At 43.0% G+C, this 15,728-nt stretch overlaps 1 protein-coding gene across 1 annotated transcript in view; it reads right to left on the bottom strand.

Moving 5' to 3' along the window:
- PAPPA (pappalysin 1) overlaps window positions 1–15,728 on the bottom strand; it is a 1,283,063-nt gene that overhangs the window by 836,209 nt on the left and 431,126 nt on the right. Inside the window, exon 5 of the mRNA XM_078641985.1 lies at window positions 1,797–1,841. Coding sequence (XP_078498111.1) covers window positions 1,797–1,841 — 45 coding nt within the window. The remainder of the gene's footprint in view (window positions 1–1,796; window positions 1,842–15,728) is intronic.

A 15,728-nucleotide genomic window follows, 5' to 3' on the forward strand; every position in this document is an offset into this window, starting at 1 on the left:
TCGCCCACAAAGTGTAAATAACCTGAGTGTATTTCACACATTGATTTATTTCGAATTTATTGAAGACTAAGAAAAAAGCTGACGCTCATCTATCAAGCACTGGCGTTGCCAATAGGTCTCGCAGTAGGAAAGTTGGAGCTATTACAATTGCAAATAACAATGCCTTTTATTTTTGTTTTCATTTTAAAAACATAAAGGGCTTTGTCATTTACAAAACCATTAGCTCCAACTTTCCTACTGTGAGACCTATTGTGCACTGCACAGTGTGGGTGAAAGTGGCACTGCGTGTGTGTGAGTGGCTTTGAGTGAGTTGCGTTGCGTGGGTGAGTGGCGTTGCGTGTGTGAGTGGCGTTGCATGTGTGAGTGGCGTTGCGTGTGTGAGTGGCGTTGCGTGTGTGAGTGGCGTTGCGTGTGTGAGTGGTGTTGCATGTGTGAGTGGCGTTGTGTGTGTGAGTGGCGTTGAGTGTGTGAGTTGTGAGTGGCGTTGCGTGTGTGAGTGGTGTTGCGTGTGTGAGTGGTGTTGCATGTGTGAGTGGCGTTGCATGTGTGAGTGGCGTTGCATGTGTGAGTGGCGTTGCATGTGTGAGTGGCGTTGCGTGTGTGAGTGGCGTTGCGTGTGTGAGTGGCGTTGCGTGTGTGAGTGGCGTTGTGTGTGTGAGTGGTGTTGCGTGTGTGAGTGGTGTTGCGTGTGTGAGTGGCGTTGCGTGTGTGAGTGGCGTTGAGTGTGTGAGTGGCGTTGAGTGTGTGAGTGGTGTTGCGTGTGTGAGTGGCGTTGCGTGTGTGAGTGGCGTTGCGTGTGTGAGTGGCGTTGCGTGTGTGAGTGGCGTTGCGTGTGTGAGTGGCGTTGCGTGTGTGAGTGGCATTGCGTGGATGAGTGGCGTTGCGTGGATGAGTGGGGTTGCGTGGATGAGTGGGGTTGCGTGGATGAGTTGCGTTGCGTGTGTGAGTGGTGTTGTTTGGGTGAGTGGCGTTGCGTGGGTGAGTGTGGTGTTGCGTGGATGATAGCGGGCTTGCGTGGGTGTGAGTGGCGTTGCGTGTCTGTAAGTGTTGCTGTGTGGGTGAAAGTGGCACAGAGCCTTTGATGTGGCCACTTACTGATTAGCATTATTAAAATCTGCATGAAAATGTATTTTATTATTACTATTTATTCTTTGCCAAGCACTCATCACTGATCTGGGCAGCAGTCAAAGTGCATAAATAAAAGTAAGTGAACTCTGATCCTGGGGGATTTTGGTAGATGTTTACGTACAGACATACACAATACAACGCACATACCTTAAATGGAAAATATAAATGCAACTTACCTTTATCTGTCGGGGAAAAAAAATTGGGTAGGAAAACTAGTTTGGTTAATGCAATCACTTTAGGCCCCTGCATGCTACAAGCGGGGACGTATTTTTAGTTTGAATAATGTGATAAGCTGAAGGAGGAGGGGGTGCGAGGGATGAGGGAACACGGCCTGGGGGAAGCTGGCTGGGGAGGGGGAGGAGAAATGCAAGGAAGTTAGGGGAGGAGAAGCCGAGAAGCCGCAGAGCGCACGCTGGGCGAAGCCCTTTGATGTGCTGTGCGGCAAATGGAGGGAGGCTGATGCGCGTTCATGTTTGAACACGTGGTTCACATGAACTGCATGAAAACTCCAGCAAAAAGCTGGTGGTTTCATGAGCATTTTGAGCACTTGAATTCTCGTTCCTCAATGCGCTTGCGCGTATTTAAGGTCACGAGACCTAAAAAACACGTGAACATTTCTTCCCAAAGGCTACGCAAAAACACATCCCTTTTTAACCAACCAAACTCACGTGTCTTGTCAGCCTTAAAATCACCCAGAACAATCCATGAATGATCTGTGAGCAGAAGCAAAAAGAAAAAATACACAACACACAAAAGAGAGACATTTCTCATAACAAACAGACATCAATTATAACTTTTAATCAGAAGACAAAACATAATACACATTAACAGACACAAAAATAAATTTCCATTACTTAGGTGTTACCATCTTGTCAGTCACCTTGCAACGTGAAGCCCTTTTATCTTTCCAAAAGTAAAATTCTTTCACTGACACTGTATCTTAGCCTTGCGCCACAATTCGTTCTCACTTAGGCATGTAGCCTTCAAAATTTCAATAAAAAGCTTCGTCTTATTTTCTGTCTAAAACTTAATACAATGCTTCATTTTTGGTCAAATAAAAACAACTAGCAGACATTATTTTTTTAGAGGCAGAGATACAAATATATCATTTCTGCAGAGCATTTAGCATGTGTTGGGACTTTCAAAGAAACCTGTTTCATATTTCCCCTTTGGAATTAAGTTCTTTAATTTTGTGGAGAAACCATAAACCCTTCCTTTTAGAGGCCTGTTTAGCAAGGTCATTCTGCATTTCACAGAGACAAGTCCCTAATTTAAAAGGTTACAAATGTCAACATGACAGCCTCCTTCCATTGTTTACAGGGAAACCAAAGATAGCATCTCAGCGTGACTTGAGCCAACTGCAGCTTCTTCCAGCCCCCACCCTCTGCTCATTCTGAGGCTGACAAAAGCAAAAAGCCTTCCTAATTCCTCCTAACCTGCAATAATTCACTCTATTTAAAAATACATGTTATACATATGACTCCTGTTAGGGGCTACAATTTATTGCTATCATTATATTATTAAAACATTTACTGTGAATAATTCGCACAACATAATAACATAACATACCATCTTTAGAACAGATGTTTGCTATTATCCTATGCAATGGTACTAATTTCAGCAACCTTAAATGAATCTCACTGGGCCATTTAAAAGCAAACCCCAAATGAGGACAGCCTGCAAAGTTGTATTATACCTAAATGTATGCATTCACTGAAGCCTAAAAGCACTTTAAAGCTATTATAAATGGCAAAAATACCCAAAATCGACTTTGATATTTGGGGCACTTAAAAATAAATATCCTATAAGTATGTTACATATTAATCATCCTCAGAATGTTCTTTATACATTACAGATATTAGACATTAGACATATCTCATGTAAATCCTTAGAAAAATGAGTTTTTTACGCCTGCGCTAAGTAAGATGTCATATGCTAATGTCCTCATTATGCAGTGCAACACAACTCAAATTAAATTATAATGCTAGGAGGTCACAGTATGAGCATTAAGCTTCATGAATAGTAAAAAACGAATTTTGTAGCACTTATTTTTAATAATTATTTTTCATAATTTAATAATTATTTTTAATAAACCTAATCATTTTGGCTAATTTCACATATAAAAGCAAGCTGCATCCCTTATTTCAGACATAAACAGAAAGGGATGAAACACTCAGGACACACAATACGGCGTGCTTTAGCCATGCATTTCATAAATAGCGCCAACGCTATTCACTTACAGAAATTGCACTAATGGGAAAACCACATAGACATTTAAACACAAATTTAACCCACAAATCAATACTCAGGACAGAAACCAAGGACAGCCCACAGACTGTACTTAAACCAAACCATTTGTAAATACTAGTTGTAAGTCATATTTACAAGAAACGCTTCTCAATTGTGTTTCAAAAGACTGCAAAAACAGCCCAACAGACTGATGTATGTCGGAGAAGCGAAAATACACTCAATTCACTAGCTTTGGCTAGCAGAACACCAAAAAATCGCTCTGCATATCTTCCTTCATAACATTGCGCAGAACAAAGGATCCTTATATGTATTATGTCATATTCTAATTCCCTGGGGATTACAGAATAACCAAGGAAGAAATATGTTTGTATACTTAAACCTATTTAAGTATTCCTTCTAGGAGAGCCGGCTAATTAATTTCACATCACACTATGGTACCTTCCAAATAAAGCCACACATTCTTATGTGAGCTTTTAAACAGGCATGCCAAAAATAGTGCAAAATATACAATATTATAATCAATGTAGTGCTTAATGTACTTTTCGTACGTGCACCGTTCAACTAAATCAAATAGAGAAAATTCTCCTCATTACCTGTTCTACACAAATTGCAATTCGCATATACAAACCTATACAAATCCAAAGTTGGCCAACACAAATTCCAAAGTTCCAAAGTTACAGTCCTAAATTTGCTAAGACCAGGCATCTTATAGCTCACTAATCTAGCTTCAAACTTCAAGGGGTTATCAAAAACTATATACTCGCATATATACGAGACCCTCGGTTTTGGTAATTGCAATAACCAAATCAAAACCAAGAAACCAAACAAAGTCGTGGGAGCGACCCACGTGTACTTCTTATTTTTACTAATCAAAAGGTTATTGTTAGACGGGGACCCCGAGGGTCGACCGAATACTGGGGGAGAGGCCTCCGATGAGGGCCGTCTCCGGCGATCGTACAGACAAGTCACTTCCCTCCCCACAGATAGACACCACACAAGGATGAGATCAACACTCTTTATATAGGGTTCTTGCGGCAAGGTTATCAGCGGTACAGGAGATTCAGGACTCGAGGGTCCTCTCAATTCTAGTCTCTGTAGGGAAAGGGGGTAGCGGGACAGTCTTGGTACCGGATCGGTACAGGAGGTGGCAGGAAGGAAGCTCACAATCCTCGAGCTTAGGAGTCTGCAAGGTCGGGCCGCGGCAGCGCCAGCCGGCTGAGATGAAGGTCGACAACGAAGGAGCCGCGGCAGCGCCAGCAGGCCAAGGCGATGGTTCAAGTACAGAGGGCAGCGGCAGCGCCAGCAGGCTAAGGCGATGGTTCAATTGGCAGAGGGCCGCGGCAGCGCCAGCAGGCCAAGGTGGTAGTTCACGTTGCAGAGGGCCGCGGCAGCGCCAGCAGGCCAAGGTGGTAGTTCACGTTGCAGAGGGCCGCGGCAGCGCCAGCAGGCCAAGATGATGGTTTCACGAGGGTGGGCCGCGGCAGCGCCAGCAGGCCAAGACGAAGGGTTCACAGGGCAGGGCTGCGGCAGCGCCAGCAGTCCGTCAAGGATGAGTTCTTCTCGGTGTCTCTCGACTCCAGGATACAACTGCCCTCCTGGTCTGGGGCTTCCCCAGTTATAGGTCTGGATCCCTTTGATGTCCGGACTCTCGCGCCTTGAGGTCGGGAGGTCCGGAATGAGGGGGTCCCGACACCCCGCAGGGGGTTGGAGCCAGCGTCCAGGGAGGCCGGGGGTGATCGACACCCGGCGGAGGAGAGCCGTTGACGCCTTCTTCTTTCATTGACCTGCCAAGTGGTCTCTTTACCTCCTGTGTGGAGGTTGGTGCCTCGATGTCGGGGTCGGGCCAGGCCCAGGGTTGGGGTCGAGTCGAGGCCACGTGGCCTCGTGTTGTAGTGTCCAAAGATGGCTGCCGGGCCGGGGCCATGGGGCTGACGGGGACCCGGCCAGCCGGTACGGGAGGGTTCAGGAGCTGGAGTCCCGGTGTGGCCGGGTTGTGGATTACCTCGGGGGTTGCCGGGGTGGCTCTTTGCTGGGGATTCAGGGAGAGCCTGGGTCCGGGCCCTGTTGTGCGTAGGGGGTGACGGCCCGGCTACGAGGCCTGTCCAACAGTTATCCAAATTCTAACTGTCAAGTTCTACATGACCTACCGGTCTTTTTTAGAATACTCATGCCAAAAAGGTTCTCAGTCAGGAGTGACATCATGTGGAGGATCAAAATCAGGAAGAGCAGAAATATACTGGGCTGCAGAAACAGAGAATCTCCAGAATTCCTGTGCACAGAGTAGTAGAGTCCCGTCCTGTCCTCCTCAGTAGATTTCAGTCTTCTGACAAGATCACTCCCACAGAAAGTCACTTCTCTGATGAGCCCCACTATGGGCGCCATTTGAAGAACTGAAATCTTCATTCTCAGGAAATACTTACTAATAAAAAAGAACTTGGCACAGAAGCTGAAAATATGAAAAGACATCTTTATTAAATTTAATAAGTGAGGCCATGTCACACAGGAGCCGTAGCAACTGAATGAGGTAGTCTGAGGAATACAGAAAACAGAAGCCTTTTATATGTTTAGGGTTACAAACTTCAGCATACAAGTAAGGGGCAGTCCTAGCTTTTGCAAGCATGCAAAAAATGCCTAACATGGACATGCAAGGTCTGCCAAACGACAAACCCATTTTACAGTTGTCCGGCCCATAATCAATCATTGAACAAACCCAACATTCTTCTTTAGACAAGCCGGACAAACCCATAATAAAAGGACCACAACCCATATCATAAACAGACCATAAAAGAAGGAACCGAAAGCAGGATAAGGGGTGTGTGTGTGCATACCAAACTCTGCAATGTCCTGTGCTTTGATCCTCAATCTTGATCAGCTAAAGGGCAGGAACTGGTTTAACAAGGTCAGCTTCAGGCAACAGGGTCAGTTCACTCAGGTGAAACAGGAGTCAGCATGAACTCAAGCTAAGGTCTACATGTCCTTAAAAGACTGGTTCAGCCACAATCATGGCCTATGTGAGGGCAACCACAAAATGGCTGCCATACACAAAATGGAACCCATGGGTTCAGAATTCACAGAACCTCACTCTGCGCATTGGAATAATATATCCTGCAGCTTAGACATAGGACTTAAGTCGACTAGGTCTCTGCAGAATATATTAGACTTAATTGTGAGTGCCAGTTAGCTCAGAGGTCACTAGAAACTTTCTGGAAAGTACAAGAAGGGATTAGTCTCTGACAACCATATAACATGACAACTTTGTTTCCCCCAGAATGAAACGTATCTCTAGAGTCGCGGAAACAATAGACGGCTATTTCACTCAGTCAGATGTGCATGCTTCGTTTCACCAGAGTTGCTTAGAAATAGAGACACAGGATGTTTTCAAAAAAAGTATTTTATTGAACAGTCTTATTTCTTAAGCATAAGAAATGCACTGCTACAATTGAAATGCTAGTTAAGAAGTACAACGCATATAATACGAATCCATACTAATATTATAAAGAGAGATCCCAAACCTTTGAGGCGGGTAATCTCAGTAACCACAGCACCAATCACAACACCCAATACAGCGTTGGAAAGGGCAGTTGCAGCAGAAGGACATAGGCTATGCAGACGGCCACCATATATATATTTTTTTTTTGCAGAGTTTTATATAGCGTGAACTTGACCCGAACTAAATCAGGTATCAGAGCGCTTTACATAGCACCAGTTACGTTACATGAGGACACACATTCATTTTTGTTAGGCACGGGGAGATTAAGTGATTTGCCCAGAATCACAGGTTGTTTGGCGTCGTTACCAAGACTCGAACCCAGATCCCCAGGTCCGAGGTCGAGCGCCTTAGCCGTTAGGCCAACTCCTCTATACATGTAAAAGAACCGTGCCAGCAAAGTAGTCCCTTGTGGGCGTGTCTGCATTGTGCTGTGGGCGTGGGCTGGGGGCATGACTAATGCTGGGGGCGTGTGGTACGGCCATCACATCGTGGGCTGTGGGTGTGTGCTGGGGGCATGACAAATGCTGGGGGCGTGACAAACGCTGGGGGCGTGTGTCCGCCCTTCATGCCATGTGAGTCGTACATACAAGCACCAATTACGTTGCTGCGCAGCATCAAGGGGCACGCTGGGGGCGTGAGAAACCCTGGGGGCGTGTGTCTGGCCTTCATGCCATGTGAACGCAATTGCGCCGCATCAAGGGGCACGCTGGGGGCATGAGAAACACTGGGGACATGTGCCACGGTCCACCCTTCATGCCATGTGGGTCGTACATTAATCAGAAGATCGTCTGCTGTGGCCGTGTGCTGGGGGCGGGACAAACGCGTTCACCTGGAGGCCTGGTAAGTAACATTACTGCAGCCTCTCCTGCGCGCTGTTACTGAACTCTCTCATTCAACGAAATTACACGCGCCTGCTACCATCAACCAGGGCTCAGGTGGTGGATCAGTACACTAATTACACGCGCCTGATAACATCAACCAGGGCTTCAGCTGGGCCTCAAGCAGGGGAACACGCGCCTGCTAACATCAAACAGGCCTGCATCTGGGCCTCAAGCGGGGGAACGCGCAAATGAGCGTGTCTGCAGGGACAATTACTGCAGCCTCTCCTACTCGCTGTTACTCAACTCTCTCATTAAACGGATTTACCCGCGGCTGATAACTCTCTCATTCAACGACATTACACGCGCCTGCTAACATCAACTAGGGCTGTAGCCGGGCTCAAGCGGCGGATCACTACACCAATTACACGCGCCTGCTAACATCAACCAGGGCTGCAGCTGGGCCTTCTCCGTCTCTATTCTAATGAAACAAAAAATGTTGTCTACTGCGAGATTTTAAAATAAATTGCCCTTGCCAAATACACACATTACACACATTCTATTTTATACCCGGAGAACGTCGGGACGGGCTGCTAGTAGTATTATAAAATAGTACTGTAAGAGCATGATATGGTTTCTAAGCCATAAACATAGAATACATAAAATGCATAAAATGCATAAAATACATACAGTTATAAAATAGTGGCTAGTACGAGGGAGGAGTAAGTGTGGTGTAGCTTAAGTCTAGTAATTTTCTGCCAAGAATCTGTTCCAAGAATTCTCTAAGGGTCTAATCAGCTGCGTACCTTAGTTTCAGAATGATAGAGGTATTGTATCTCTTTCTCAGGACTCAATCTCCCAGCAACCCGCAAGGGTAGCCTGGAAACACCGGAGCTGGAGAGCAAGAGAAAAGACAGCGTCTTCTCAGTGCGTCAGTTGGAGGGTCGGCTTCCTTCGGCACTTGCAGCAGCAGGGCGTCGGGCAAGTAGTTAGTCAATCTGCTCCTGAACCACCGTGTGTTTGACTGGGCAAATGTAGGCATATTTATACTTTGAAGGTGCCGAGTTTGACGTAAGATAGAACATAATATCGTCACTAGTGCCTCAGTTCCTTGAAAACTCCAGGAGTTCTTGCATAAATTAGTATTCAAGCAGGGGGAAGTCCCTGACTGCTAAAGGCTGTTTTTTCCAAGAAATCGTTGTGGATTCTCGGAGTTTAGTGGAAGTAGCCATGCTGTATTTGGGCTGCACAGGCTAAGACTAAATAAGGTAATGATTCCTATGCCTATATAAGGATTGGGTGAATTATACCTATATATGAGCATGAATCGGGAAGATTTCACTAGGGTCCTAGATTCCCACATAACACTGCCATAGGAGTGACTTATAGGTTTATATGTGTCAGTGATTTTAAAGGTAGATATAGGTAACCCATATCTTAGTAAGGGGTGCATGCACCACATTACCCAGGCTGCAGTAGCAGACCAGTGGTGCCATTTTCGAAAGCTTTTCAGGGGTGGCATAATACATACTTCAGCCCCTGGTAGGCCTCTGGGGTACCCATGCCTTTAGTACCTAAGGTACCATATACTAGGGACTCACAAGGTTAACCCAGTAACCAATCTGGAGTGTACATAAAGTACATGCAATCAATTTAGAGAGGAATCAGCTAGGCTGGGTTCCTGAATAGCAGGGCCCCAACCAGACTAAAGTCGAAAAACAGTAAAACACCAGCAAAAAGTGGGGGTAACTATAGTAAGCAGATCCTACTCTCCTACACAACCCCCCTCAAACACAGGGACATTAAACTAACCTTGACCAGCTGAGTCTTCATGTTCTAAGTGGAAATATCTGGAGAGTCCATCTGAATGGGCATGGTTACTCCCAGGTCTATGTTCCACTGTATAGTCCATCCCCTGTAGGGAAATGGACCACCTCAAAAGTTTGGGGTTTTCACCCTTTATCTGTTTTAGCCATAAGAGGGGCTTATGGTCAATCTGAACAGTGAAGTGAGTGCCAAACAAGCATGGCCTCAGCTTCTTCAGAGCCCAAACCACAGCAAAGGCCTCCCTCTCAATAGCTGACCCACGTTTCTCTCTAGGGGTCAGCCTTCTGCTAATAAAAGCTACTGGCTGGTCCTGACCTTCATCATTCAAATATGACAGCACAGCCCCTACCCCAAACTCAGATGAATCTGTTTGGACAATGAATTCTCTGGACTAGTTAGGACTTTGCAGAATTGGTGCAGTGCACATGGCCTGCTTCAGGTCATCAAATGCCTTTTGACAGCTTACTGTCCACTGAACTTTCTTAGGCATTCTCTTAGAAGTTAATTCATTCAGGGGTGTCACAATGGAACCATACCCCTTGACAAATCTCCTGTAGTACCCAGTCAGGCCCAAGAAATCTCTGACCTGAGTCTGGGTAGTTGGAGCAACTGTTGTATTCTATGTTTTATTTACTGTATGTTTATATGTTTAATGGAAATTGGATAGACTGTATTTGTTCAAGCATCCATGTTGCTAGGCAGTTATGGAATGTTGGGTTTCAGCTCTTCAGTTGAAGACTGGAGCTTGACAGATGAACACTCTGGAAGATCTGAGTGCTGTACTTATTCCTGAGAATAAATCTTCTTTCAACATATTCTTCTACATTCGTCTTCTTTGGATGCAACATAAATTTGGCGACGAGGATGGGATAGACAGCACTCCTTGGACCCACATTCAAACTCTTTTAATGAAGACTTTCAATGAAGATCCTGCCAGAACCTGAAGTGTTCCCTGATGGACATCAACTTACTTCTTGAATACCACTATAGAGTCTCTCTGGCTCCTAAGATAAGTCATTTTCTAACTTTACATATTCTAAACTATTTTCTATTGGGAGCTTAGCTGCATGTACTCGACAATCTCTTAAAGTACGTTGATGCAGGCTCATAGAAACGGTAACTAAGGATTTTTTTGTCACTTTTTTACTTCAACTGCAAAGAGCTCATCGTTCAACTTCTTTGCCTGTTGTTTATTGTCACTAAATCTTGGGATTATAAGCAGCTCTCCGCTATTTGACCTGCTCTCCCCATTCATACACTGAGCGTTAACCGTTTTGATACAAGATTGCTCTTAATCAAAATCGACTCTGTAATTCTTTATTAATGCTGCCGATGACCAAGCGCGACATATGAATTATACAGAGACGCTTACCAGCCTCATTCAGAATTTTTCTTCACGCCATTCCATAGATGCCAATCTCCTGACGTCCTCAAGCTTCGTCTTTGTGTGACGTCTCCAAGCTTCATCTCTGCCTGATTCCGATGAACGTTCCTGGAACTCTATGGTGAGCGTGTTATGTCATTGCGCAACGTCTCTCAGCGTGGTGGCCATTTTGTAGGTATCCTGGCAACGCTTTGAACGCTTGATGCAAGACGCTGATGCGCACAGCTTCAAGATTTCTTTCCTCAAGATTTTGATGCTGCGCTTCACTTATGCTGATGCGCACAGCTTACAATAGAAGGCTTCCTCTTCAAGATTTTGATGTTGCATTTCACTCACTCTGATGCTCACAGCTGAAATGTAAGACTTCTGAAATTTGCTTCACTTGTAGATGTGCACAGCTGAAACATAAGATTACTGAAGTTAAACACTAATGTACTCAACAGAAATGGTTGATATTTGAAGTTTCACTATTTTATCTAACTCGCTGATATGCACAGCTTTTGAATCATCCTGAAGTGCGTATCATCTAAACCCTCCTTATTGAATTTTCACTGATATTTCACTAATATTTGTTATACTCTGATTCATACCCTTTTATTTGAAATTTCTTCAGTTCCTTATTTTCTCATTTATTTTACCTTCCTCACGTTATGGCTCTCCAAACTGCAGTCCTTCCTTCCCCTTTCCTTCCAGAACCAGGTACACGAAAAATTAAATGGGCTCAATGGTATAAGTCCTTCAACAGCTATATCATTGCTATTGATGGGGTGAAATTTTCTCCTGTCTGGGAAAATGCAATGCTATATAATGCCTTAGGTGCTGAAGGACAAAGAATCTTTGATCATCAGCCTCCAATAATTTAACCACCCTCAGATTCGTGGAATGAATACACTGAAGCTGTAATGAGGTTAGAAAAACATTTTAAGGATGAGCCAAGTATAATAGTAGAAAGACATACATTTTACGCTCGTAAACAGCGTGAACATGAAAATGTTGATAATTTTTTAGCAGAGTTAAGGGTACTAGCTGCATCTTGTGAATTTGAGGGTCCCATTGATCAATACCGTAGGGATCAAATTGTTATGAATTGTTATAGTAACAAGGTCCAAGAGACAATACTATGTTGTAGAAATCCTTCACTCATCGAAACATAAGAAATAGCAAGGGGTATTGAAAGATCGGTTTCTGCCTCCAAAGAACTAGGCAATAATAAAACTTCACCCACTGAATCTGTAAACAAGATTTCGCAACAAACTTCTCAAACTATGACCCAACGTGATAAGTCTTCTGTCAAAAGTGAATGAAAAAAAATTGACAAGCCACTTCAATGTTTCAGATGTGGTTCAAAATCTCATTTAGCTAATTCTTCCTCTTGTCCTGCACTTAAAAAACAATGTTCCAATTGTAAAAAGATTTGGCACTTCACTACGGTATGTAAATTTAAGGCCAAAACGATGTATGTAGAAGCTGCAAACTTTCATGATTTGGCAAGCTCTAGGAAAGAACAAGTAGTTAAGAAAATCTTGTTATCTGTAGATATGGTAGATGCACAAGAAGATTCATGTACTACTGATCCTGTATGTGATATAAAAATTGGTGATGTGTCTCTGAAGTTACAGTGGATTCGGGATCTCCAGTCACTATTATATCTGATGTCTACTTTTTAAAACAATGGCAAGGGGTTGAGTTGATGCCTCCTGACATACGCACGGTGGCGTTTGATGGACAAGAAATTGATTTATTAGGGTATTTTAATGATAGTCTTACCTTTGAACAAAGAACTGTTGCATCAAAAATTTATGTAGCTAAAAAAGGGTATAATATTCTTGGGTGGAAAGACCAAGGTAAGTTTCCTATGGTTTTGAGACCAGGTACTAGCAATCCTATTTCGTTAGATTGTTCGAACAATATCAACTCTGTAATCACAGAATGTCCTCCTTTTGAAAAAATCATTAACAAGCATAAAGCTGTGTTTTCAGATAAGTTAGGTTCAGACAAGGGTTTCGAACATAAAATTATTCTGAAACCTGAGGCTATTCCAGTGATTCACAAGGTTAGGCATGTTCCTCTAAGTATCAGAGGAAAACTTAAAGACCATCTTCATCAACTGTGTAAAGATGGTGTGATTGAACAAATTGATTCTTCGTTATGGGTTTCTCCCATAGTGGTCGCACTGAAAAAGAACTGTGATGAACTTAGGCTATGCATAGATTTAAGGTCTTTGAATAAGAATATACAAGTTGATTGCTTTCCTCTGCCACGTATTCAAGACATGCTAGTCCAATTGAAAGGTACCAACGTTTTTTCCATGATAGATTTGAGGGCAGCATATCACCAAATTGAGTTGTGTGATGAGTCTAAAGACCTGACTGCTTTTAACACTCCCTTTGGTCCTTTCAGGTTTTTGAGACTACCTTTTGGCCTAGCTTCAGCGGCCTCGGTCTTTCAAAAAATGATGTTTCAACTTTTTGGAGAGGTAGAGGATGTGTTATCTTTTCAAGATGATATATTGATTTCCACCAATACTGTTGAAGAACACCTCGTTAAATTAGATCAAGTTTTGGGGATTCTGAACAATCATGGTATGACGGTTAAAAAACAAAAGTGGAAATTTCTGTTGGATGAGGTAGAATATTTAGGTCATGTTATTTCACACAAGGGTATTAGTCCTAAACAAGACCTAATGCGGGGAATTCGTGAATGTGCTCAACCTTGTAATAAGGATCAGTTGAGATCGTTTTTAGGCTTGAGTGAGTTCTATTTCAGGTTTGTCCAAAATTTTGCACACATTAGTGAACCTTTAAGACTCCTCACAAGAAACAAAGTTACATTTTTGTGGGGTGATGAACAAAATATGGCATTTGAAAGTTTGAAGGATTTGATAATAAGTGCCCCTGCCCTTAAGCCTTTCAATGAAAACTCTACTTCATACATTACTGTGGATGCTAGTAATGCCGGCTTAGGTGCAGTACTTAGTCAAACAAATGGTGGTACTGAAAACATTATTGCTTTTGCATCTCGCCAATTTACTGCATCAGAAAAAAACTATAGCACCATAGAAAAGAAGCTTTGGCTTGTGTGTGGGGTGTTAGGCATTTTTCTACGTATGTATGGGAACGAGAGTTTGTACTGGTTTCAGATCATAAGCCTTTGATTTTTATCTGGAATGATAAGGGTTTGAGAAATGCCAGCCCAAGATTAGTTTGTCTCTTTTCTAAACTCTATGATTAAAATTTTGTGATGAGGCACATGCCGGGTGGAAAACATTTCACAGCTCACTTCTTGTCTAGGTGTCCTTCAAATCATTCTGACTTTGAAACTGTTCTTGATGATAAAGAAGTTGTAGTCAGTTTGGTTGATGGCTTGAAATTGACTGAGGAAACTATATCTCAATCTGATTGGATTCAAGCATCATCATTAGACAGTTGTCAAAGCATTATTAAAAAATATATTTCAAGTGGGTGGCAGAGAGAAAGTCAAATTGATAGAGATTTACTTCCGTTTTCCAAGGTCGAGGAGGAGTTGAGTATTGTAAGAGACTTCATTTTGAGAGGTTCCTTTCTCATTCCTCCAATGTCTATCAGAAATAAAATTATTACTATTGCACACAAAGGTCATGGTGGGATTAATAGCACTAAGAAGAGGTTGAGGCTTTAATATTGGTGGCCTGGAATGGATGTCTGTGTGGACACATTCTTGAATAACTGTGTTGAATGCTCACATGCTGAGAAGTCTCTACGTACAGTAAACAAACCCCTGTGTCCTATTGGCTTTCCTGAAAACCCGTGGGAGACATTGGGCATGGACTTCCTAGGACCTATAGAAGGGTTGAACCAAGGTACCAAGGTTACAGGTTCATTCTGACAATAGTTGATTATCATTCTAAGTGGGTTTCTTTTACATTTTTGAGGGATCCTAACACAGAGAATGTGATCAAGTTTTTAAAACAACTTTTCGGATCTGAGGGTATACCAGCTTATCGTGTGTCGGACAATGGGGTGCAATTCGTTTCACATAATATGAAAGATTTTTTGAGTAATCTTGGTATTAAACATCTTACCACAGCATTGTACAGTCCACAAGGAAATGGGTTAGTGGAAAGGGTGAACCGTATTGTAAAAGATTCGGTACAGTTGGCTACATCTTCAGGGTTGCAAGTTCAAGGGGTAGTTAGTGACAGAATTTGGTCGTATAATAACACTCCACACTCAACTACAGGAGTGACCCCGTTTGCTTTGTTAAGGGGAAGGCAATCCTTTAATGAGTTGTCTCCAGAATGGGTTGTCAGAAAGGCTTATCCTGAGAAGGATATTCCTAGTTTGGATCAAATTAAAAGAAATGCTGAATGTGCTCAAGCTAAATCAAAAACCAGATATGATCAAAACAAACATGTTAAAGACATTTTGTTCAATGTTGGGGATAGATTTAAAATTAGAAGACCTTTTAAGGTAAGAGGTTCGAGATTTTATCCTGAGACGACTATCATTCAAGTGAGTAAACATGCTGTCAAGGTCTCTGGGGGAAAATGGTGGAGTAAAAGAAATAATGCTAAAGTGAAAAACCCGGATTTGAGGTGTAACTCTTTTCAGGGTTTGCCTGAGGTTGCTGATCATACTTGTAGTTCGGATGGCTTAATTCCTTTTGCGAGTGGCATGCAACTACTGCAGGGTGATTGTGTAGCCCAGGAAAATGCTGGATTTTGTATTGAAAATACAGATGAGTCTAATGATGTCTCTGTTTCTTCTTCTAGGTCCAGCTCTAGATTGAAGTGTAAACCTAAATACCTTGAAGATTATATTGCTTAGTTTGTTTTGTGTTTCTTGTAAGAGGG

The sequence above is a fragment of the Lissotriton helveticus genome, chromosome 5_1 (assembly GCF_964261635.1).
Source record: "Lissotriton helveticus chromosome 5_1, aLisHel1.1, whole genome shotgun sequence".
NCBI lineage: Eukaryota > Metazoa > Chordata > Amphibia > Caudata > Salamandridae > Lissotriton > Lissotriton helveticus.